The 23,196-nt window shown below is 36.1% G+C and overlaps 11 protein-coding genes across 11 annotated transcripts in view; 3 read left to right on the forward strand and 8 right to left on the reverse strand.

Annotated features, from left to right (window-relative positions):
* The first annotated feature begins 159 nt into the window (after window positions 1-159).
* LOC134684493 (histone H2B-like) lies at window positions 160-534 on the forward strand. The gene has a single exon (XM_063543780.1). The coding sequence runs from the start codon at window positions 160-162 to the stop codon at window positions 532-534; it is 375 nt and encodes a 124-aa protein (XP_063399850.1).
* A 754-nt stretch (window positions 535-1,288) lies between these two features.
* On the reverse strand, window positions 1,289-7,213 carry LOC134684494 (uncharacterized). Its single transcript, XM_063543781.1, has 4 exons — window positions 6,907-7,213; window positions 5,151-5,482; window positions 3,289-3,766; window positions 1,289-1,608 (listed from the first exon to the last, which is right to left on the reverse strand). The coding sequence occupies exons 1-4, from the start codon at window positions 7,211-7,213 to the stop codon at window positions 1,289-1,291; spliced, it is 1,437 nt and encodes a 478-aa protein (XP_063399851.1).
* On the reverse strand, window positions 5,112-5,537 carry LOC134683764 (histone H2A). Its single transcript, XM_063543078.1, has one exon. The coding sequence runs from the start codon at window positions 5,487-5,489 to the stop codon at window positions 5,112-5,114; it is 378 nt and encodes a 125-aa protein (XP_063399148.1). The 5' UTR covers window positions 5,490-5,537.
* A 1,680-nt stretch (window positions 7,214-8,893) lies between the features above and the next one.
* LOC134684495 (histone H3) lies at window positions 8,894-9,304 on the reverse strand. The gene has a single exon (XM_063543782.1). It carries the CDS (start codon window positions 9,302-9,304, stop codon window positions 8,894-8,896), a length of 411 nt encoding a protein of 136 aa, XP_063399852.1.
* Window positions 9,305-10,712: 1,408 nt separating this feature from the next.
* On the reverse strand, window positions 10,713-11,138 carry LOC134683765 (histone H2A). The gene has a single exon (XM_063543079.1). The coding sequence runs from the start codon at window positions 11,088-11,090 to the stop codon at window positions 10,713-10,715; it is 378 nt and encodes a 125-aa protein (XP_063399149.1). The 5' UTR covers window positions 11,091-11,138.
* A 235-nt stretch (window positions 11,139-11,373) lies between these two features.
* Window positions 11,374-11,748, forward strand: LOC134684496 (histone H2B-like). Its single transcript, XM_063543783.1, has one exon. The coding sequence runs from the start codon at window positions 11,374-11,376 to the stop codon at window positions 11,746-11,748; it is 375 nt and encodes a 124-aa protein (XP_063399853.1).
* A 754-nt stretch (window positions 11,749-12,502) lies between these two features.
* On the reverse strand, window positions 12,503-18,427 carry LOC134684497 (uncharacterized). The gene is made up of 4 exons (XM_063543784.1): window positions 18,121-18,427; window positions 16,365-16,696; window positions 14,503-14,980; window positions 12,503-12,822 (listed from the first exon to the last, which is right to left on the reverse strand). The coding sequence occupies exons 1-4, from the start codon at window positions 18,425-18,427 to the stop codon at window positions 12,503-12,505; spliced, it is 1,437 nt and encodes a 478-aa protein (XP_063399854.1).
* Window positions 16,326-16,751, reverse strand: LOC134683766 (histone H2A). Its single transcript, XM_063543080.1, has one exon. The coding sequence runs from the start codon at window positions 16,701-16,703 to the stop codon at window positions 16,326-16,328; it is 378 nt and encodes a 125-aa protein (XP_063399150.1). The 5' UTR covers window positions 16,704-16,751.
* A 1,680-nt stretch (window positions 18,428-20,107) lies between the features above and the next one.
* Window positions 20,108-20,518, reverse strand: LOC134684498 (histone H3). Its single transcript, XM_063543786.1, has one exon. The coding sequence runs from the start codon at window positions 20,516-20,518 to the stop codon at window positions 20,108-20,110; it is 411 nt and encodes a 136-aa protein (XP_063399856.1).
* A 1,420-nt stretch (window positions 20,519-21,938) lies between these two features.
* LOC134683767 (histone H2A) lies at window positions 21,939-22,364 on the reverse strand. The gene has a single exon (XM_063543082.1). The coding sequence runs from the start codon at window positions 22,314-22,316 to the stop codon at window positions 21,939-21,941; it is 378 nt and encodes a 125-aa protein (XP_063399152.1). The 5' UTR covers window positions 22,317-22,364.
* Window positions 22,365-22,769: 405 nt separating this feature from the next.
* LOC134684499 (histone H4-like) overlaps window positions 22,770-23,196 on the forward strand; it is an 811-nt gene continuing 384 nt past the window's right edge. The window contains exon 1 of the mRNA XM_063543787.1: window positions 22,770-22,935. Coding sequence (XP_063399857.1) covers window positions 22,770-22,935 — 166 coding nt within the window. The remainder of the gene's footprint in view (window positions 22,936-23,196) is intronic.

A 23,196-nucleotide genomic window follows, 5' to 3' on the forward strand; every position in this document is an offset into this window, starting at 1 on the left:
TCGCTTCTTCCAGGTAGTTAGGTTGAATGTTAGAAGGTGCTCTCTCCGAAGTTCGCGTTAAGTAAAAACTTTCAATCCGTTTTGCCGAGTATAAATAGAAATTTTTATTTACGGCCATCATTCACTGATTACATTTCAGAGAGTATACATCTGTCAAAAATGCCACCAAAAGTTGGAACCAAAGGAGCCAAAAAGGCCGTAACAAAGGCAAAGACTGCCAGACCCGGCGGTGACAAGAAAAGGAGGAGGAAGAGGAGAGAATCCTATGCCATCTACATCTACAAAGTCTTGAGACAGGTGCACCCAGACACTGGAGTATCCTCAAAGGCTATGTCTATCATGAACAGTTTTGTCAACGATATCTTTGAGAGAATCGCTGCAGAAGCTTCCCGTCTCGCTCACTACAACAAGAGATCTACCATCACATCTCGGGAGATCCAGACTGCAGTTCGTCTGCTCCTACCCGGTGAATTGGCCAAGCACGCTGTCAGTGAAGGTACCAAAGCCGTCACAAAGTACACCAGCAGCAAGTAAACAACGAGAAGTTTAACTTCACAAACGGCCCTTTTCAGGGCCACCAATATTTTTCAAAAAGAGTCTTATTATTGTTGTACATAACAAACTTCTAAATGAAGCTGTGTCCCACCCCAAAATGACAAATTTATTTATATCTGAATTCTGTCTTTTTGTCTTTCTTTCTTTCTTTCTTCTTTTCTCTTCTTTATTCTTCATTTTATTAGCCGATTTGAAAAAATATACATACACCAGAATTTAACCTTTTCACGGGTTATACATTTCTTCCCTCTTTTTTTGGGGGGGAGGGGGTCTAGAATCGAACTATACTTGAATATGTATTGAAACATTATATAAAAAAATATCACGAACAGATTAAATTCACACATACGTCGACAGAGAGAAAAAAGGGGGAGGGGGATTGTTTTAGGATATAAAAACAATATAACTAGAGTTTGACAATGGAGGAAAAATCAGCAATATATCTTTTACATAAAAGAATACATATGAAATAAAGAATAAAAATGTTATTTACATTCAAAAATCAGGAATCATATTGTATCCAAAGCCTTGCTGGTCTTTTTTTAATAGGCTTAAATAAAAATAGTGAAAAGAAATTAAAAAAAATAAACGAATAAAAGAAAAAGGAAAGTAAAGAAAGTTGGACAGGAGAAAGCTATGGTTTTCTTTTTAAGTACAACAAATGCAGATTCTTTTTGAAAAATGTTGGTGGCCCTGAAAAGGGCCGTTGTATTTGTATTTTTCAGCTGGCTGTTTAACCTCCGAATCCGTAAAGGGTACGGCCTTGACGTTTCAGGGCGTAGACAACATCCATGGCGGTGACAGTTTTCCTCTTTGCATGCTCAGTGTATGTGACAGCATCACGGATGACATTTTCCAAAAAGACTTTCAAGACACCACGTGTTTCTTCGTAGATAAGACCAGAGATACGTTTGACACCACCTCGTCTTGCTAAACGACGGATTGCTGGTTTGGTGATACCTTGGATATTATCACGCAACACCTTCCTGTGACGTTTGGCGCCTCCTTTACCTAGACCTTTTCCTCCTTTACCTCTTCCTGACATGTTGTTTGCTTTTTGAAGTTCGATAAAACGAATGACAACTATATCCAAATTATGCTATATATCTGATGAACGCGGCCCTAAAAGAAATACCACTGAATTTTTGATAGGTTGGACCTGATTGGTTGTTTTCGTCTAAATCGGGGAGGTAACTCTGTAGGAATTCTGTACACTTTCAATCCACTTCTCTGAAAATATGTGAAAATAAAATATTTCAAACTGTATACAAATAAAAATACAAAGATTATAAGAGATGGACCAAATAACTAATGATCTCCATCATCAATTAATACTTCTTATATTTTCCAATGTGAAAGAGATTTATTTCCTTTTACTTAAAATACAAGAACATATCACACTGCATACATAAGCAGGAGTTAACAATGTGCAATTGCAATATAAAAACAATTAGTTTAAAGAAAATCTTTTTATACAGTATTTTTCTTGTTCAAAAGATACAGTTTCAGAGATAGTCCACTGCAGCTCTGCAGACTTAAGAGAGTAAAAGCAAAACTAATCTACAGCATACCAGTCAGTTATTTAAGCATGGACAGATAGACTTGTAAATAAAAACAGGTGTGCATGATAATTTTTCTCAAAATCACCTTTACCAGTTTCAATAAAGATGTCCCGGGAAATTCACATTTCAAACATGTTATTATTACATGTATACAATCAATGCTCATCTTTTAACAACTAATTAGGAATCTTTCTAAATTTAGCAGCTACTTTATACATGTAGTCATAGGTTTTTGAAATGTACACAGTGCAGCCTCACTTTTTAAATACCACAATTGGTACATCATTGAATGAATGAATTATTGCGCCTTGTCTATTTTTCTCCACCAATGGGAAAAAAAGATTCATCCGCACACATGTTCACATCATTTATAAGGCACATAGAGCACCCAAAATAGATGCATTTTAAGCACAAAATAAAGGTATTCAAGAAAAAGTTCTTTCTGTAACACACAATTGATGGAGACAAAGTTTTCAATGAGAATTTAAGGTGGACTACTTGGACCCGTACCGAAAATATATTTCAGAAATATAAAATAATTGAATCTTCTCATGTTGTCACAGTAGAATACACAATATGAGTAAAAATTACATACAAAAAGCATCTAAAAAATAAGTGAGAAAATAAGACCGAGAAAAATGCAATTTAGAGAAAAATATAACCACAGAAATTAGAAAGAAATACATTTTAATAATTCTGTAATTAGAAGATGGATTGTATTGTTCTTGGAGTATGTTTTTTCTTACCTTTTTTTTTTTATTTAAATGTATACATGTATGTTAATTTTTTCAGGAGGGTATACCAGAAAATGTATAACATTCTTGTTTTTTCCCGAAGGATTTGGAAGAATTAGATAAATAAAAAATATGTATGTCTCTCTCTCTATTTATCCTTTTATTTATTTTCTTTGCATGTTTTGAAATAAGTTTCTCTATATTTTTCTCCTATCAATACAGTAACCTGACTTGTCTAATCTTAAGTGCAAAAAAAAAAGATAATAAGAAAGAAGAATAAAGAGAGATGTGGAGAGAAAGAAAAATAAAGAAAGATGTGGAGAGGGGGTTTCAGCTATTTTTGATTTTGATGTACAACATATTCAGACTCTTTTTGGAAAATATTGGTGGCCCTTAAAAGGGCCGTTATTGTATAGAGTAAAGGTCAGTTTAAGCACGTTCTCCACGGATTCTGCGAGCCAACTGGATGTCTTTGGGCATGATGGTGACTCTCTTGGCGTGGATTGCACACAAGTTGGTGTCCTCGAAAAGACCAACGAGGTAAGCTTCACTGGCTTCCTGGAGGGCCATAACGGCAGAGCTCTGGAAACGTAGATCAGTCTTGAAGTCTTGAGCAATTTCACGAACTAATCTCTGGAAGGGGAGTTTCCTGATGAGGAGTTCAGTACTTTTCTGGTATCTTCTGATCTCACGAAGAGCGACTGTTCCTGGCCTGTATCTATGTGGCTTCTTTACTCCACCAGTGGCAGGTGCGCTCTTACGGGCGGCCTTGGTGGCAAGTTGTTTTCTTGGAGCTTTTCCTCCAGTGGATTTACGGGCGGTCTGCTTTGTACGAGCCATTGCGATATGTTCTCTGTGAAAATCTACGATTACACGACAGAATACTTTGAAACTTCGAATGTTAGTGTATTTGTGCTAGCCGCAATGTTTGCAAACACGACACTGATTGGCCTTTCGGGGTAATAAAACTCACGTTGATTGGTTGAAATCTCTGTATTATGATTGGACTGATCTGGAAGTTACTTTCACAGCTTTCGATCCCTTTTTGGACTGAAGCTAAAGATTGTTCACCCCAAGCTAACAATTGGCACAATTTGTTTCTATTCTGATAGTGTCAGCGAAAATTTGACATAAGACCAAAAAAAATAATAATCAAGAGTAATGCAGAACTTAATAATAATCTTTATTCAAATAATAAATAATTGTTTAATCAACAGTCTGACACGAAATTAATAATTGACAGGAAATGTAAATTAAAGAGCAAAATAGAAGAAGAAAAAGAGAAAAAAAAACATCATCCATCCATTTTCATCAATAGCCAGTGGTATAGAAATGCAGCCGTTTTCTTAGTGTGTGTAGCCAGTTTCTCGTATAGACATGCTTACTATAGTACACAATTGTCACTCGTCTCAGTGTCTTAAAACAAAGAGAACACTTTTTATCCTCTCTATAGTCTTTGTGTTCTCTCTAGCTATACAGTGTCTGTATTCTCTAGTCTCTGTATCATGTAAAGCCATGATATTCTCTATATAGTATACTGCACGCATACTGGGAAACTTGCACATTGTTGAAGTATTCTTTATTGTTTATATACGAATTTTGCAAATACAAAGGATTTGAGCTAAAAAATAATCTACACAACTATAAACATACGCATAAGTACTTTGTATAGGAATACAAAATATATATTATATATCTAAGAGAATGTGACAGCAGAAGAGGAAGAAAAGAATTCACATAGATCACAGTTAGACAGACAACGAACGAACGAACGAACGAACGAACGAACGAACGAACGAACGAACGAACGAACGAATATATATTATATAAAAATAAGGTCATAGATTGTAATGTGTGTGCTTATATAGTATAATATATAGGACTGCAACTAAATTTACACCAAAAATATATGCAATATTGACCACTAACAACTATGAGTTTTTCTTCCTCTCGTGCTTGCGCATTTTCATCGAATCTACGTTTATATATAGTTGTTTATTTTCTTGGACTTTTATAGGGGAAAAAAAGAAACTCGTACTGTTCTTCATTTTTTTTCCACATCAAATATTGTTATATATATAATAAGAAAGTAGACATCTGTATGCTGTTTATAAAGAAAAGGAAAAATAAAGAGATAAAGACAAGAGAAATGGAGGGAGTGAGCTATGTTTGAGATTGCACAACAAAGTCAGATTCTTTTTGAAAAATGTTGGTGGCCCTGAAAAGGGCCGTTGTAAGTGAAGTTTCTGTAGTGTTGACTTTACTTGGCAGCTTTCTGTGTCTTCTTTGGCAGAAGTACAGCCTGGATGTTTGGTAAAACACCACCTTGTGCAATGGTTACACCAGAGAGAAGTTTGTTCAATTCTTCGTCGTTTCTGATGGCCAACTGGAGATGACGGGGGATGATTCTGCTCTTCTTGTTGTCACGGGCAGCATTTCCTGCCAACTCCAAAACCTCAGCTGCTAAGTATTCCAAGACAGCGGCAAGGTAGACTGGTGCTCCGGCACCAACTCTCTCGGCGTAGTTTCCTTTCCTCAAAAGTCTGTGGATACGACCTACTGGGAACTGAAGTCCGGCACGGGATGACCTAGACTTTGCCTTTGCTTTTGCTTTTCCTCCTTTTCCTCGTCCTGACATTTTGATTTAATACGTTGTTTGACTTGAACAAGTATAAACAATGATTACCCCGTTAGGTGGTATTTTACTATTTATACCCGCAAAACGGATTGAAAGATGTTTCAGTTCTAAACCAATCAAATCATCGCTTCTTCCAGGTAGTTAGGTTGAATGTTAGAAGGTGCTCTCTCCGAAGTTCGCGTTAAGTAAAAACTTTCAATCCGTTTTGCCGAGTATAAATAGAAATTTTTATTTACGGCCATCATTCACTGATTACATTTCAGAGAGTATACATCTGTCAAAAATGCCACCAAAAGTTGGAACCAAAGGAGCCAAAAAGGCCGTAACAAAGGCAAAGACTGCCAGACCCGGCGGTGACAAGAAAAGGAGGAGGAAGAGGAGAGAATCCTATGCCATCTACATCTACAAAGTCTTGAGACAGGTGCACCCAGACACTGGAGTATCCTCAAAGGCTATGTCTATCATGAACAGTTTTGTCAACGATATCTTTGAGAGAATCGCTGCAGAAGCTTCCCGTCTCGCTCACTACAACAAGAGATCTACCATCACATCTCGGGAGATCCAGACTGCAGTTCGTCTGCTCCTACCCGGTGAATTGGCCAAGCACGCTGTCAGTGAAGGTACCAAAGCCGTCACAAAGTACACCAGCAGCAAGTAAACAACGAGAAGTTTAACTTCACAAACGGCCCTTTTCAGGGCCACCAATATTTTTCAAAAAGAGTCTTATTATTGTTGTACATAACAAACTTCTAAATGAAGCTGTGTCCCACCCCAAAATGACAAATTTATTTATATCTGAATTCTGTCTTTTTGTCTTTCTTTCTTTCTTTCTTCTTTTCTCTTCTTTATTCTTCATTTTATTAGCCGATTTGAAAAAATATACATACACCAGAATTTAACCTTTTCACGGGTTATACATTTCTTCCCTCTTTTTTTGGGGGGGAGGGGGTCTAGAATCGAACTATACTTGAATATGTATTGAAACATTATATAAAAAAATATCACGAACAGATTAAATTCACACATACGTCGACAGAGAGAAAAAAGGGGGAGGGGGATTGTTTTAGGATATAAAAACAATATAACTAGAGTTTGACAATGGAGGAAAAATCAGCAATATATCTTTTACATAAAAGAATACATATGAAATAAAGAATAAAAATGTTATTTACATTCAAAAATCAGGAATCATATTGTATCCAAAGCCTTGCTGGTCTTTTTTTAATAGGCTTAAATAAAAATAGTGAAAAGAAATTAAAAAAAATAAACGAATAAAAGAAAAAGGAAAGTAAAGAAAGTTGGACAGGAGAAAGCTATGGTTTTCTTTTTAAGTACAACAAATGCAGATTCTTTTTGAAAAATGTTGGTGGCCCTGAAAAGGGCCGTTGTATTTGTATTTTTCAGCTGGCTGTTTAACCTCCGAATCCGTAAAGGGTACGGCCTTGACGTTTCAGGGCGTAGACAACATCCATGGCGGTGACAGTTTTCCTCTTTGCATGCTCAGTGTATGTGACAGCATCACGGATGACATTTTCCAAAAAGACTTTCAAGACACCACGTGTTTCTTCGTAGATAAGACCAGAGATACGTTTGACACCACCTCGTCTTGCTAAACGACGGATTGCTGGTTTGGTGATACCTTGGATATTATCACGCAACACCTTCCTGTGACGTTTGGCGCCTCCTTTACCTAGACCTTTTCCTCCTTTACCTCTTCCTGACATGTTGTTTGCTTTTTGAAGTTCGATAAAACGAATGACAACTATATCCAAATTATGCTATATATCTGATGAACGCGGCCCTAAAAGAAATACCACTGAATTTTTGATAGGTTGGACCTGATTGGTTGTTTTCGTCTAAATCGGGGAGGTAACTCTGTAGGAATTCTGTACACTTTCAATCCACTTCTCTGAAAATATGTGAAAATAAAATATTTCAAACTGTATACAAATAAAAATACAAAGATTATAAGAGATGGACCAAATAACTAATGATCTCCATCATCAATTAATACTTCTTATATTTTCCAATGTGAAAGAGATTTATTTCCTTTTACTTAAAATACAAGAACATATCACACTGCATACATAAGCAGGAGTTAACAATGTGCAATTGCAATATAAAAACAATTAGTTTAAAGAAAATCTTTTTATACAGTATTTTTCTTGTTCAAAAGATACAGTTTCAGAGATAGTCCACTGCAGCTCTGCAGACTTAAGAGAGTAAAAGCAAAACTAATCTACAGCATACCAGTCAGTTATTTAAGCATGGACAGATAGACTTGTAAATAAAAACAGGTGTGCATGATAATTTTTCTCAAAATCACCTTTACCAGTTTCAATAAAGATGTCCCGGGAAATTCACATTTCAAACATGTTATTATTACATGTATACAATCAATGCTCATCTTTTAACAACTAATTAGGAATCTTTCTAAATTTAGCAGCTACTTTATACATGTAGTCATAGGTTTTTGAAATGTACACAGTGCAGCCTCACTTTTTAAATACCACAATTGGTACATCATTGAATGAATGAATTATTGCGCCTTGTCTATTTTTCTCCACCAATGGGAAAAAAAGATTCATCCGCACACATGTTCACATCATTTATAAGGCACATAGAGCACCCAAAATAGATGCATTTTAAGCACAAAATAAAGGTATTCAAGAAAAAGTTCTTTCTGTAACACACAATTGATGGAGACAAAGTTTTCAATGAGAATTTAAGGTGGACTACTTGGACCCGTACCGAAAATATATTTCAGAAATATAAAATAATTGAATCTTCTCATGTTGTCACAGTAGAATACACAATATGAGTAAAAATTACATACAAAAAGCATCTAAAAAATAAGTGAGAAAATAAGACCGAGAAAAATGCAATTTAGAGAAAAATATAACCACAGAAATTAGAAAGAAATACATTTTAATAATTCTGTAATTAGAAGATGGATTGTATTGTTCTTGGAGTATGTTTTTTCTTACCTTTTTTTTTTTATTTAAATGTATACATGTATGTTAATTTTTTCAGGAGGGTATACCAGAAAATGTATAACATTCTTGTTTTTTCCCGAAGGATTTGGAAGAATTAGATAAATAAAAAATATGTATGTCTCTCTCTCTATTTATCCTTTTATTTATTTTCTTTGCATGTTTTGAAATAAGTTTCTCTATATTTTTCTCCTATCAATACAGTAACCTGACTTGTCTAATCTTAAGTGCAAAAAAAAAAGATAATAAGAAAGAAGAATAAAGAGAGATGTGGAGAGAAAGAAAAATAAAGAAAGATGTGGAGAGGGGGTTTCAGCTATTTTTGATTTTGATGTACAACATATTCAGACTCTTTTTGGAAAATATTGGTGGCCCTTAAAAGGGCCGTTATTGTATAGAGTAAAGGTCAGTTTAAGCACGTTCTCCACGGATTCTGCGAGCCAACTGGATGTCTTTGGGCATGATGGTGACTCTCTTGGCGTGGATTGCACACAAGTTGGTGTCCTCGAAAAGACCAACGAGGTAAGCTTCACTGGCTTCCTGGAGGGCCATAACGGCAGAGCTCTGGAAACGTAGATCAGTCTTGAAGTCTTGAGCAATTTCACGAACTAATCTCTGGAAGGGGAGTTTCCTGATGAGGAGTTCAGTACTTTTCTGGTATCTTCTGATCTCACGAAGAGCGACTGTTCCTGGCCTGTATCTATGTGGCTTCTTTACTCCACCAGTGGCAGGTGCGCTCTTACGGGCGGCCTTGGTGGCAAGTTGTTTTCTTGGAGCTTTTCCTCCAGTGGATTTACGGGCGGTCTGCTTTGTACGAGCCATTGCGATATGTTCTCTGTGAAAATCTACGATTACACGACAGAATACTTTGAAACTTCGAATGTTAGTGTATTTGTGCTAGCCGCAATGTTTGCAAACACGACACTGATTGGCCTTTCGGGGTAATAAAACTCACGTTGATTGGTTGAAATCTCTGTATTATGATTGGACTGATCTGGAAGTTACTTTCACAGCTTTCGATCCCTTTTTGGACTGAAGCTAAAGATTGTTCACCCCAAGCTAACAATTGGCACAATTTGTTTCTATTCTGATAGTGTCAGCGAAAATTTGACATAAGACCAAAAAAAATAATAATCAAGAGTAATGCAGAACTTAATAATAATCTTTATTCAAATAATAAATAATTGTTTAATCAACAGTCTGACACGAAATTAATAATTGACAGGAAATGTAAATTAAAGAGCAAAATAGAAGAAGAAAAAGAGAAAAAAAAACATCATCCATCCATTTTCATCAATAGCCAGTGGTATAGAAATGCAGCCGTTTTCTTAGTGTGTGTAGCCAGTTTCTCGTATAGACATGCTTACTATAGTACACAATTGTCACTCGTCTCAGTGTCTTAAAACAAAGAGAACACTTTTTATCCTCTCTATAGTCTTTGTGTTCTCTCTAGCTATACAGTGTCTGTATTCTCTAGTCTCTGTATCATGTAAAGCCATGATATTCTCTATATAGTATACTGCACGCATACTGGGAAACTTGCACATTGTTGAAGTATTCTTTATTGTTTATATACGAATTTTGCAAATACAAAGGATTTGAGCTAAAAAATAATCTACACAACTATAAACATACGCATAAGTACTTTGTATAGGAATACAAAATATATATTATATATCTAAGAGAATGTGACAGCAGAAGAGGAAGAAAAGAATTCACATAGATCACAGTTAGACAGACAACGAACGAACGAACGAACGAACGAACGAACGAACGAACGAACGAATATATATTATATAAAAATAAGGTCATAGATTGTAATGTGTGTGCTTATATAGTATAATATATAGGACTGCAACTAAATTTACACCAAAAATATATGCAATATTGACCACTAACAACTATGAGTTTTTCTTCCTCTCGTGCTTGCGCATTTTCATCGAATCTACGTTTATATATAGTTGTTTATTTTCTTGGACTTTTATAGGGGAAAAAAAGAAACTCGTACTGTTCTTCATTTTTTTTCCACATCAAATATTGTTATATATATAATAAGAAAGTAGACATCTGTATGCTGTTTATAAAGAAAAGGAAAAATAAAGAGATAAAGACAAGAGAAATGGAGGGAGTGAGCTATGTTTGAGATTGCACAACAAAGTCAGATTCTTTTTGAAAAATGTTGGTGGCCCTGAAAAGGGCCGTTGTAAGTGAAGTTTCTGTAGTGTTGACTTTACTTGGCAGCTTTCTGTGTCTTCTTTGGCAGAAGTACAGCCTGGATGTTTGGTAAAACACCACCTTGTGCAATGGTTACACCAGAGAGAAGTTTGTTCAATTCTTCGTCGTTTCTGATGGCCAACTGGAGATGACGGGGGATGATTCTGCTCTTCTTGTTGTCACGGGCAGCATTTCCTGCCAACTCCAAAACCTCAGCTGCTAAGTATTCCAAGACAGCGGCAAGGTAGACTGGTGCTCCGGCACCAACTCTCTCGGCGTAGTTTCCTTTCCTCAAAAGTCTGTGGATACGACCTACTGGGAACTGAAGTCCGGCACGGGATGACCTAGACTTTGCCTTTGCTTTTGCTTTTCCTCCTTTTCCTCGTCCTGACATTTTGATTTAATACGTTGTTTGACTTGAACAAGTATAAACAATGATTACCCCGTTAGGTGGTATTTTACTATTTATACCCGCAAAACGGATTGAAAGATGTTTCAGTTCTAAACCAATCAAATCATCGCTTCTTCCAGGTAGTTAGGTTGAATGTTAGAAGGTGCTCTCTCCGAAGTTCGCGTTAAGTAAAAACTTTCAATCCGTTTTGCCGAGTATAAATAGAAATTTTTATTTACGGCCATCATTCACTGATTACATTTCAGAGAGTATACATCTGTCAAAAATGCCACCAAAAGTTGGAACCAAAGGAGCCAAAAAGGCCGTAACAAAGGCAAAGACTGCCAGACCCGGCGGTGACAAGAAAAGGAGGAGGAAGAGGAGAGAATCCTATGCCATCTACATCTACAAAGTCTTGAGACAGGTGCACCCAGACACTGGAGTATCCTCAAAGGCTATGTCTATCATGAACAGTTTTGTCAACGATATCTTTGAGAGAATCGCTGCAGAAGCTTCCCGTCTCGCTCACTACAACAAGAGATCTACCATCACATCTCGGGAGATCCAGACTGCAGTTCGTCTGCTCCTACCCGGTGAATTGGCCAAGCACGCTGTCAGTGAAGGTACCAAAGCCGTCACAAAGTACACCAGCAGCAAGTAAACAACGAGAAGTTTAACTTCACAAACGGCCCTTTTCAGGGCCACCAATATTTTTCAAAAAGAGTCTTATTATTGTTGTACATAACAAACTTCTAAATGAAGCTGTGTCCCACCCCAAAATGACAAATTTATTTATATCTGAATTCTGTCTTTTTGTCTTTCTTTCTTTCTTTCTTCTTTTCTCTTCTTTATTCTTCATTTTATTAGCCGATTTGAAAAAATATACATACACCAGAATTTAACCTTTTCACGGGTTATACATTTCTTCCCTCTTTTTTTGGGGGGGAGGGGGTCTAGAATCGAACTATACTTGAATATGTATTGAAACATTATATAAAAAAATATCACGAACAGATTAAATTCACACATACGTCGACAGAGAGAAAAAAGGGGGAGGGGGATTGTTTTAGGATATAAAAACAATATAACTAGAGTTTGACAATGGAGGAAAAATCAGCAATATATCTTTTACATAAAAGAATACATATGAAATAAAGAATAAAAATGTTATTTACATTCAAAAATCAGGAATCATATTGTATCCAAAGCCTTGCTGGTCTTTTTTTAATAGGCTTAAATAAAAATAGTGAAAAGAAATTAAAAAAAATAAACGAATAAAAGAAAAAGGAAAGTAAAGAAAGTTGGACAGGAGAAAGCTATGGTTTTCTTTTTAAGTACAACAAATGCAGATTCTTTTTGAAAAATGTTGGTGGCCCTGAAAAGGGCCGTTGTATTTGTATTTTTCAGCTGGCTGTTTAACCTCCGAATCCGTAAAGGGTACGGCCTTGACGTTTCAGGGCGTAGACAACATCCATGGCGGTGACAGTTTTCCTCTTTGCATGCTCAGTGTATGTGACAGCATCACGGATGACATTTTCCAAAAAGACTTTCAAGACACCACGTGTTTCTTCGTAGATAAGACCAGAGATACGTTTGACACCACCTCGTCTTGCTAAACGACGGATTGCTGGTTTGGTGATACCTTGGATATTATCACGCAACACCTTCCTGTGACGTTTGGCGCCTCCTTTACCTAGACCTTTTCCTCCTTTACCTCTTCCTGACATGTTGTTTGCTTTTTGAAGTTCGATAAAACGAATGACAACTATATCCAAATTATGCTATATATCTGATGAACGCGGCCCTAAAAGAAATACCACTGAATTTTTGATAGGTTGGACCTGATTGGTTGTTTTCGTCTAAATCGGGGAGGTAACTCTGTAGGAATTCTGTACACTTTCAATCCACTTCTCTGAAAATATGTGAAAATAAAATATTTCAAACTGTATACAAATAAAAATACAAAGATTATAAGAGATGGACCAAATAACTAATGATCTCCATCATCAATTAATACTTCTTATATTTTCCAATGTGAAAGAGATTTATTTCCTTTTACTTAAAATACAAGAACATATCACACTGCATACATAAGCAGGAGTTAACAATGTGCAATTGCAATATAAAAACAATTAGTTTAAAGAAAATCTTTTTATACAGTATTTTTCTTGTTCAAAAGATACAGTTTCAGAGATAGTCCACTGCAGCTCTGCAGACTTAAGAGAGTAAAAGCAAAACTAATCTACAGCATACCAGTCAGTTATTTAAGCATGGACAGATAGACTTGTAAATAAAAACAGGTGTGCATGATAATTTTTCTCAAAATCACCTTTACCAGTTTCAATAAAGATGTCCCGGGAAATTCACATTTCAAACATGTTATTATTACATGTATACAATCAATGCTCATCTTTTAACAACTAATTAGGAATCTTTCTAAATTTAGCAGCTACTTTATACATGTAGTCATAGGTTTTTGAAATGTACACAGTGCAGCCTCACTTTTTAAATACCACAATTGGTACATCATTGAATGAATGAATTATTGCGCCTTGTCTATTTTTCTCCACCAATGGGAAAAAAAGATTCATCCGCACACATGTTCACATCATTTATAAGGCACATAGAGCACCCAAAATAGATGCATTTTAAGCACAAAATAAAGGTATTCAAGAAAAAGTTCTTTCTGTAACACACAATTGATGGAGACAAAGTTTTCAATGAGAATTTAAGGTGGACTACTTGGACCCGTACCGAAAATATATTTCAGAAATATAAAATAATTGAATCTTCTCATGTTGTCACAGTAGAATACACAATATGAGTAAAAATTACATACAAAAAGCATCTAAAAAATAAGTGAGAAAATAAGACCGAGAAAAATGCAATTTAGAGAAAAATATAACCACAGAAATTAGAAAGAAATACATTTTAATAATTCTGTAATTAGAAGATGGATTGTATTGTTCTTGGAGTATGTTTTTTCTTACCTTTTTTTTTTTATTTAAATGTATACATGTATGTTAATTTTTTCAGGAGGGTATACCAGAAAATGTATAACATTCTTGTTTTTTCCCGAAGGATTTGGAAGAATTAGATAAATAAAAAATATGTATGTCTCTCTCTCTATTTATCCTTTTATTTATTTTCTTTGCATGTTTTGAAATAAGTTTCTCTATATTTTTCTCCTATCAATACAGTAACCTGACTTGTCTAATCTTAAGTGCAAAAAAAAAAGATAATAAGAAAGAAGAATAAAGAGAGATGTGGAGAGAAAGAAAAATAAAGAAAGATGTGGAGAGGGGGTTTCAGCTATTTTTGATTTTGATGTACAACATATTCAGACTCTTTTTGGAAAATATTGGTGGCCCTTAAAAGGGCCGTTATTGTATAGAGTAAAGGTCAGTTTAAGCACGTTCTCCACGGATTCTGCGAGCCAACTGGATGTCTTTGGGCATGATGGTGACTCTCTTGGCGTGGATTGCACACAAGTTGGTGTCCTCGAAAAGACCAACGAGGTAAGCTTCACTGGCTTCCTGGAGGGCCATAACGGCAGAGCTCTGGAAACGTAGATCAGTCTTGAAGTCTTGAGCAATTTCACGAACTAATCTCTGGAAGGGGAGTTTCCTGATGAGGAGTTCAGTACTTTTCTGGTATCTTCTGATCTCACGAAGAGCGACTGTTCCTGGCCTGTATCTATGTGGCTTCTTTACTCCACCAGTGGCAGGTGCGCTCTTACGGGCGGCCTTGGTGGCAAGTTGTTTTCTTGGAGCTTTTCCTCCAGTGGATTTACGGGCGGTCTGCTTTGTACGAGCCATTGCGATATGTTCTCTGTGAAAATCTACGATTACACGACAGAATACTTTGAAACTTCGAATGTTAGTGTATTTGTGCTAGCCGCAATGTTTGCAAACACGACACTGATTGGCCTTTCGGGGTAATAAAACTCACGTTGATTGGTTGAAATCTCTGTATTATGATTGGACTGATCTGGAAGTTACTTTCACAGCTTTCGATCCCTTTTTGGACTGAAGCTAAAGATTGTTCACCCCAAGCTAACAATTGGCACAATTTGTTTCTATTCTGATAGTGTCAGCGAAAATTTGACATAAGACCAAAAAAAATAATAATCAAGAGTAATGCAGAACTTAATAATAATCTTTATTCAAATAATAAATAATTGTTTAATCAACAGTCTGACACGAAATTAATAATTGACAGGAAATGTAAATTAAAGAGCAAAATAGAAGAAGAAAAAGAGAAAAAAAAACATCATCCATCCATTTTCATCAATAGCCAGTGGTATAGAAATGCAGCCGTTTTCTTAGTGTGTGTAGCCAGTTTCTCGTATAGACATGCTTACTATAGTACACAATTGTCACTCGTCTCAGTGTCTTAAAACAAAGAGAACACTTTTTATCCTCTCTATAGTCTTTGTGTTCTCTCTAGCTATACAGTGTCTGTATTCTCTAGTCTCTGTATCATGTAAAGCCATGATATTCTCTATATAGTATACTGCACGCATACTGGGAAACTTGCACATTGTTGAAGTATTCTTTATTGTTTATATACGAATTTTGCAAATACAAAGGATTTGAGCTAAAAAATAATCTACACAACTATAAACATACGCATAAGTACTTTGTATAGGAATACAAAATATATATTATATATCTAAGAGAATGTGACAGCAGAAGAGGAAGAAAAGAATTCACATAGATCACAGTTAGACAGACAACGAACGAACGAACGAACGAACGAACGAACGAACGAACGAACGAACGAACGAACGAATATATATTATATAAAAATAAGGTCATAGATTGTAATGTGTGTGCTTATATAGTATAATATATAGGACTGCAACTAAATTTACACCAAAAATATATGCAATATTGACCACTAACAACTATGAGTTTTTCTTCCTCTCGTGCTTGCGCATTTTCATCGAATCTACGTTTATATATAGTTGTTTATTTTCTTGGACTTTTATAGGGGAAAAAAAGAAACTCGTACTGTTCTTCATTTTTTTTCCACATCAAATATTGTTATATATATAATAAGAAAGTAGACATCTGTATGCTGTTTATAAAGAAAAGGAAAAATAAAGAGATAAAGACAAGAGAAATGGAGGGAGTGAGCTATGTTTGAGATTGCACAACAAAGTCAGATTCTTTTTGAAAAATGTTGGTGGCCCTGAAAAGGGCCGTTGTAAGTGAAGTTTCTGTAGTGTTGACTTTACTTGGCAGCTTTCTGTGTCTTCTTTGGCAGAAGTACAGCCTGGATGTTTGGTAAAACACCACCTTGTGCAATGGTTACACCAGAGAGAAGTTTGTTCAATTCTTCGTCGTTTCTGATGGCCAACTGGAGATGACGGGGGATGATTCTGCTCTTCTTGTTGTCACGGGCAGCATTTCCTGCCAACTCCAAAACCTCAGCTGCTAAGTATTCCAAGACAGCGGCAAGGTAGACTGGTGCTCCGGCACCAACTCTCTCGGCGTAGTTTCCTTTCCTCAAAAGTCTGTGGATACGACCTACTGGGAACTGAAGTCCGGCACGGGATGACCTAGACTTTGCCTTTGCTTTTGCTTTTCCTCCTTTTCCTCGTCCTGACATTTTGATTTAATACGTTGTTTGACTTGAACAAGTATAAACAATGATTACCCCGTTAGGTGGTATTTTACTATTTATACCCGCAAAACGGATTGAAAGATGTTTCAGTTCTAAACCAATCAAATCATCGCTTCTTCCAGGTAGTTAGGTTGAATGTTAGAAGGTGCTCTCTCCGAAGTTCGCGTTAAGTAAAAACTTTCAATCCGTTTTGCCGAGTATAAATAGAAATTTTTATTTACGGCCATCATTCACTGATTACATTTCAGAGAGTATACATCTGTCAAAAATGCCACCAAAAGTTGGAACCAAAGGAGCCAAAAAGGCCGTAACAAAGGCAAAGACTGCCAGACCCGGCGGTGACAAGAAAAGGAGGAGGAAGAGGAGAGAATCCTATGCCATCTACATCTACAAAGTCTTGAGACAGGTGCACCCAGACACTGGAGTATCCTCAAAGGCTATGTCTATCATGAACAGTTTTGTCAACGATATCTTTGAGAGAATCGCTGCAGAAGCTTCCCGTCTCGCTCACTACAACAAGAGATCTACCATCACATCTCGGGAGATCCAGACTGCAGTTCGTCTGCTCCTACCCGGTGAATTGGCCAAGCACGCTGTCAGTGAAGGTACCAAAGCCGTCACAAAGTACACCAGCAGCAAGTAAACAACGAGAAGTTTAACTTCACAAACGGCCCTTTTCAGGGCCACCAATATTTTTCAAAAAGAGTCTTATTATTGTTGTACATAACAAACTTCTAAATGAAGCTGTGTCCCACCCCAAAATGACAAATTTATTTATATCTGAATTCTGTCTTTTTGTCTTTCTTTCTTTCTTTCTTCTTTTCTCTTCTTTATTCTTCATTTTATTAGCCGATTTGAAAAAATATACATACACCAGAATTTAACCTTTTCACGGGTTATACATTTCTTCCCTCTTTTTTTGGGGGGGAGGGGGTCTAGAATCGAACTATACTTGAATATGTATTGAAACATTATATAAAAAAATATCACGAACAGATTAAATTCACACATACGTCGACAGAGAGAAAAAAGGGGGAGGGGGATTGTTTTAGGATATAAAAACAATATAACTAGAGTTTGACAATGGAGGAAAAATCAGCAATATATCTTTTACATAAAAGAATACATATGAAATAAAGAATAAAAATGTTATTTACATTCAAAAATCAGGAATCATATTGTATCCAAAGCCTTGCTGGTCTTTTTTTAATAGGCTTAAATAAAAATAGTGAAAAGAAATTAAAAAAAATAAACGAATAAAAGAAAAAGGAAAGTAAAGAAAGTTGGACAGGAGAAAGCTATGGTTTTCTTTTTAAGTACAACAAATGCAGATTCTTTTTGAAAAATGTTGGTGGCCCTGAAAAGGGCCGTTGTATTTGTATTTTTCAGCTGGCTGTTTAACCTCCGAATCCGTAAAGGGTACGGCCTTGACGTTTCAGGGCGTAGACAACATCCATGGCGGTGACAGTTTTCCTCTTTGCATGCTCAGTGTATGTGACAGCATCACGGATGACATTTTCCAAAAAGACTTTCAAGACACCACGTGTTTCTTCGTAGATAAGACCAGAGATACGTTTGACACCACCTCGTCTTGCTAAACGACGGATTGCTGGTTTGGTGATACCTTGGATATTATCACGCAACACCTTCCTGTGACGTTTGGCGCCTCCTTTACCTAGACCTTTTCCTCCTTTACCTCTTCCTGACATGTTGTTTGCTTTTTGAAGTTCGATAAAACGAATGACAACTATATCCAAATTATGCTATATATCTGATGAACGCGGCCCTAAAAGAAATACCACTGAATTTTTGATAGGTTGGACCTGATTGGTTGTTTTCGTCTAAATCGGGGAGGTAACTCTGTAGGAATTCTGTACACTTTCAATCCACTTCTCTGAAAATATGTGAAAATAAAATATTTCAAACTGTATACAAATAAAAATACAAAGATTATAAGAGATGGACCAAATAACTAATGATCTCCATCATCAATTAATACTTCTTATATTTTCCAATGTGAAAGAGATTTATTTCCTTTTACTTAAAATACAAGAACATATCACACTGCATACATAAGCAGGAGTTAACAATGTGCAATTGCAATATAAAAACAATTAGTTTAAAGAAAATCTTTTTATACAGTATTTTTCTTGTTCAAAAGATACAGTTTCAGAGATAGTCCACTGCAGCTCTGCAGACTTAAGAGAGTAAAAGCAAAACTAATCTACAGCATACCAGTCAGTTATTTAAGCATGGACAGATAGACTTGTAAATAAAAACAGGTGTGCATGATAATTTTTCTCAAAATCACCTTTACCAGTTTCAATAAAGATGTCCCGGGAAATTCACATTTCAAACATGTTATTATTACATGTATACAATCAATGCTCATCTTTTAACAACTAATTAGGAATCTTTCTAAATTTAGCAGCTACTTTATACATGTAGTCATAGGTTTTTGAAATGTACACAGTGCAGCCTCACTTTTTAAATACCACAATTGGTACATCATTGAATGAATGAATTATTGCGCCTTGTCTATTTTTCTCCACCAATGGGAAAAAAAGATTCATCCGCACACATGTTCACATCATTTATAAGGCACATAGAGCACCCAAAATAGATGCATTTTAAGCACAAAATAAAGGTATTCAAGAAAAAGTTCTTTCTGTAACACACAATTGATGGAGACAAAGTTTTCAATGAGAATTTAAGGTGGACTACTTGGACCCGTACCGAAAATATATTTCAGAAATATAAAATAATTGAATCTTCTCATGTTGTCACAGTAGAATACACAATATGAGTAAAAATTACATACAAAAAGCATCTAAAAAATAAGTGAGAAAATAAGACCGAGAAAAATGCAATTTAGAGAAAAATATAACCACAGAAATTAGAAAGAAATACATTTTAATAATTCTGTAATTAGAAGATGGATTGTATTGTTCTTGGAGTATGTTTTTTCTTACCTTTTTTTTTTTATTTAAATGTATACATGTATGTTAATTTTTTCAGGAGGGTATACCAGAAAATGTATAACATTCTTGTTTTTTCCCGAAGGATTTGGAAGAATTAGATAAATAAAAAATATGTATGTCTCTCTCTCTATTTATCCTTTTATTTATTTTCTTTGCATGTTTTGAAATAAGTTTCTCTATATTTTTCTCCTATCAATACAGTAACCTGACTTGTCTAATCTTAAGTGCAAAAAAAAAAGATAATAAGAAAGAAGAATAAAGAGAGATGTGGAGAGAAAGAAAAATAAAGAAAGATGTGGAGAGGGGGTTTCAGCTATTTTTGATTTTGATGTACAACATATTCAGACTCTTTTTGGAAAATATTGGTGGCCCTTAAAAGGGCCGTTATTGTATAGAGTAAAGGTCAGTTTAAGCACGTTCTCCACGGATTCTGCGAGCCAACTGGATGTCTTTGGGCATGATGGTGACTCTCTTGGCGTGGATTGCACACAAGTTGGTGTCCTCGAAAAGACCAACGAGGTAAGCTTCACTGGCTTCCTGGAGGGCCATAACGGCAGAGCTCTGGAAACGTAGATCAGTCTTGAAGTCTTGAGCAATTTCACGAACTAATCTCTGGAAGGGGAGTTTCCTGATGAGGAGTTCAGTACTTTTCTGGTATCTTCTGATCTCACGAAGAGCGACTGTTCCTGGCCTGTATCTATGTGGCTTCTTTACTCCACCAGTGGCAGGTGCGCTCTTACGGGCGGCCTTGGTGGCAAGTTGTTTTCTTGGAGCTTTTCCTCCAGTGGATTTACGGGCGGTCTGCTTTGTACGAGCCATTGCGATATGTTCTCTGTGAAAATCTACGATTACACGACAGAATACTTTGAAACTTCGAATGTTAGTGTATTTGTGCTAGCCGCAATGTTTGCAAACACGACACTGATTGGCCTTTCGGGGTAATAAAACTCACGTTGATTGGTTGAAATCTCTGTATTATGATTGGACTGATCTGGAAGTTACTTTCACAGCTTTCGATCCCTTTTTGGACTGAAGCTAAAGATTGTTCACCCCAAGCTAACAATTGGCACAATTTGTTTCTATTCTGATAGTGTCAGCGAAAATTTGACATAAGACCAAAAAAAATAATAATCAAGAGTAATGCAGAACTTAATAATAATCTTTATTCAAATAATAAATAATTGTTTAATCAACAGTCTGACACGAAATTAATAATTGACAGGAAATGTAAATTAAAGAGCAAAATAGAAGAAGAAAAAGAGAAAAAAAAACATCATCCATCCATTTTCATCAATAGCCAGTGGTATAGAAATGCAGCCGTTTTCTTAGTGTGTGTAGCCAGTTTCTCGTATAGACATGCTTACTATAGTACACAATTGTCACTCGTCTCAGTGTCTTAAAACAAAGAGAACACTTTTTATCCTCTCTATAGTCTTTGTGTTCTCTCTAGCTATACAGTGTCTGTATTCTCTAGTCTCTGTATCATGTAAAGCCATGATATTCTCTATATAGTATACTGCACGCATACTGGGAAACTTGCACATTGTTGAAGTATTCTTTATTGTTTATATACGAATTTTGCAAATACAAAGGATTTGAGCTAAAAAATAATCTACACAACTATAAACATACGCATAAGTACTTTGTATAGGAATACAAAATATATATTATATATCTAAGAGAATGTGACAGCAGAAGAGGAAGAAAAGAATTCACATAGATCACAGTTAGACAGACAACGAACGAACGAACGAACGAACGAACGAACGAACGAACGAACGAACGAACGAACGAATATATATTATATAAAAATAAGGTCATAGATTGTAATGTGTGTGCTTATATAGTATAATATATAGGACTGCAACTAAATTTACACCAAAAATATATGCAATATTGACCACTAACAACTATGAGTTTTTCTTCCTCTCGTGCTTGCGCATTTTCATCGAATCTACGTTTATATATAGTTGTTTATTTTCTTGGACTTTTATAGGGGAAAAAAAGAAACTCGTACTGTTCTTCATTTTTTTTCCACATCAAATATTGTTATATATATAATAAGAAAGTAGACATCTGTATGCTGTTTATAAAGAAAAGGAAAAATAAAGAGATAAAGACAAGAGAAATGGAGGGAGTGAGCTATGTTTGAGATTGCACAACAAAGTCAGATTCTTTTTGAAAAATGTTGGTGGCCCTGAAAAGGGCCGTTGTAAGTGAAGTTTCTGTAGTGTTGACTTTACTTGGCAGCTTTCTGTGTCTTCTTTGGCAGAAGTACAGCCTGGATGTTTGGTAAAACACCACCTTGTGCAATGGTTACACCAGAGAGAAGTTTGTTCAATTCTTCGTCGTTTCTGATGGCCAACTGGAGATGACGGGGGATGATTCTGCTCTTCTTGTTGTCACGGGCAGCATTTCCTGCCAACTCCAAAACCTCAGCTGCTAAGTATTCCAAGACAGCGGCAAGGTAGACTGGTGCTCCGGCACCAACTCTCTCGGCGTAGTTTCCTTTCCTCAAAAGTCTGTGGATACGACCTACTGGGAACTGAAGTCCGGCACGGGATGACCTAGACTTTGCCTTTGCTTTTGCTTTTCCTCCTTTTCCTCGTCCTGACATTTTGATTTAATACGTTGTTTGACTTGAACAAGTATAAACAATGATTACCCCGTTAGGTGGTATTTTACTATTTATACCCGCAAAACGGATTGAAAGATGTTTCAGTTCTAAACCAATCAAATCATCGCTTCTTCCAGGTAGTTAGGTTGAATGTTAGAAGGTGCTCTCTCCGAAGTTCGCGTTAAGTAAAAACTTTCAATCCGTTTTGCCGAGTATAAATAGAAATTTTTATTTACGGCCATCATTCACTGATTACATTTCAGAGAGTATACATCTGTCAAAAATGCCACCAAAAGTTGGAACCAAAGGAGCCAAAAGGCCGTAACAAAGGCAAAGACTGCCAGACCCGGCGGTGACAAGAAAAGGAGGAGGAAGAGGAGAGAATCCTATGCCATCTACATCTACAAAGTCTTGAGACAGGTGCACCCAGACACTGGAGTATCCTCAAAGGCTATGTCTATCATGAACAGTTTTGTCAACGATATCTTTGAGAGAATCGCTGCAGAAGCTTCCCGTCTCGCTCACTACAACAAGAGATCTACCATCACATCTCGGGAGATCCAGACTGCAGTTCGTCTGCTCCTACCCGGTGAATTGGCCAAGCACGCTGTCAGTGAAGGTACCAAAGCCGTCACAAAGTACACCAGCAGCAAGTAAACAACGAGAAGTTTAACTTCACAAACGGCCCTTTTCAGGGCCACCAATATTTTTCAAAAAGAGTCTTATTATTGTTGTACATAACAAACTTCTAAATGAAGCTGTGTCCCACCCCAAAATGACAAATTTATTTATATCTGAATTCTGTCTTTTTGTCTTTCTTTCTTTCTTTCTTCTTTTCTCTTCTTTATTCTTCATTTTATTAGCCGATTTGAAAAAATAT

This window comes from Mytilus trossulus, chromosome 9, assembly GCF_036588685.1.
Source record: "Mytilus trossulus isolate FHL-02 chromosome 9, PNRI_Mtr1.1.1.hap1, whole genome shotgun sequence".
Classification (NCBI taxonomy): domain Eukaryota; kingdom Metazoa; phylum Mollusca; class Bivalvia; order Mytilida; family Mytilidae; genus Mytilus; species Mytilus trossulus.

What these genes read in the sequence shown, in the direction of transcription:
- LOC134684493 (XM_063543780.1), top strand. Translation starts at nt 160, where the DNA reads ATGCCACCAAAAGTTGGAACCAAAGGAGCCAAAAAGGCCGTAACAAAG.
- LOC134683764 (XM_063543078.1), bottom strand. Translation starts at nt 5,489, where the DNA reads ATGTCAGGACGAGGAAAAGGAGGAAAAGCAAAAGCAAAGGCAAAGTCT.
- LOC134684494 (XM_063543781.1), bottom strand. Translation starts at nt 7,213, where the DNA reads ATGTCAGGAAGAGGTAAAGGAGGAAAAGGTCTAGGTAAAGGAGGCGCC. An exon ending in TACCCTTTACGGATTCGGAG is followed by an intron (nt 5,483 to 6,906) that starts GTTAAACAGCCA and finishes TCAAAATGTCAG; the next exon opens with GACGAGGAAAAGGAGGAAAA. An exon ending in TCGCAGAATCCGTGGAGAAC is followed by an intron (nt 1,609 to 3,288) that starts GTGCTTAAACTG and finishes AACTTCAAAAAG; the next exon opens with CAAACAACATGTCAGGAAGA.
- LOC134684495 (XM_063543782.1), bottom strand. Translation starts at nt 9,304, where the DNA reads ATGGCTCGTACAAAGCAGACCGCCCGTAAATCCACTGGAGGAAAAGCT.
- LOC134683765 (XM_063543079.1), bottom strand. Translation starts at nt 11,090, where the DNA reads ATGTCAGGACGAGGAAAAGGAGGAAAAGCAAAAGCAAAGGCAAAGTCT.
- LOC134684496 (XM_063543783.1), top strand. Translation starts at nt 11,374, where the DNA reads ATGCCACCAAAAGTTGGAACCAAAGGAGCCAAAAAGGCCGTAACAAAG.
- LOC134683766 (XM_063543080.1), bottom strand. Translation starts at nt 16,703, where the DNA reads ATGTCAGGACGAGGAAAAGGAGGAAAAGCAAAAGCAAAGGCAAAGTCT.
- LOC134684497 (XM_063543784.1), bottom strand. Translation starts at nt 18,427, where the DNA reads ATGTCAGGAAGAGGTAAAGGAGGAAAAGGTCTAGGTAAAGGAGGCGCC. An exon ending in TACCCTTTACGGATTCGGAG is followed by an intron (nt 16,697 to 18,120) that starts GTTAAACAGCCA and finishes TCAAAATGTCAG; the next exon opens with GACGAGGAAAAGGAGGAAAA. An exon ending in TCGCAGAATCCGTGGAGAAC is followed by an intron (nt 12,823 to 14,502) that starts GTGCTTAAACTG and finishes AACTTCAAAAAG; the next exon opens with CAAACAACATGTCAGGAAGA.
- LOC134684498 (XM_063543786.1), bottom strand. Translation starts at nt 20,518, where the DNA reads ATGGCTCGTACAAAGCAGACCGCCCGTAAATCCACTGGAGGAAAAGCT.
- LOC134683767 (XM_063543082.1), bottom strand. Translation starts at nt 22,316, where the DNA reads ATGTCAGGACGAGGAAAAGGAGGAAAAGCAAAAGCAAAGGCAAAGTCT.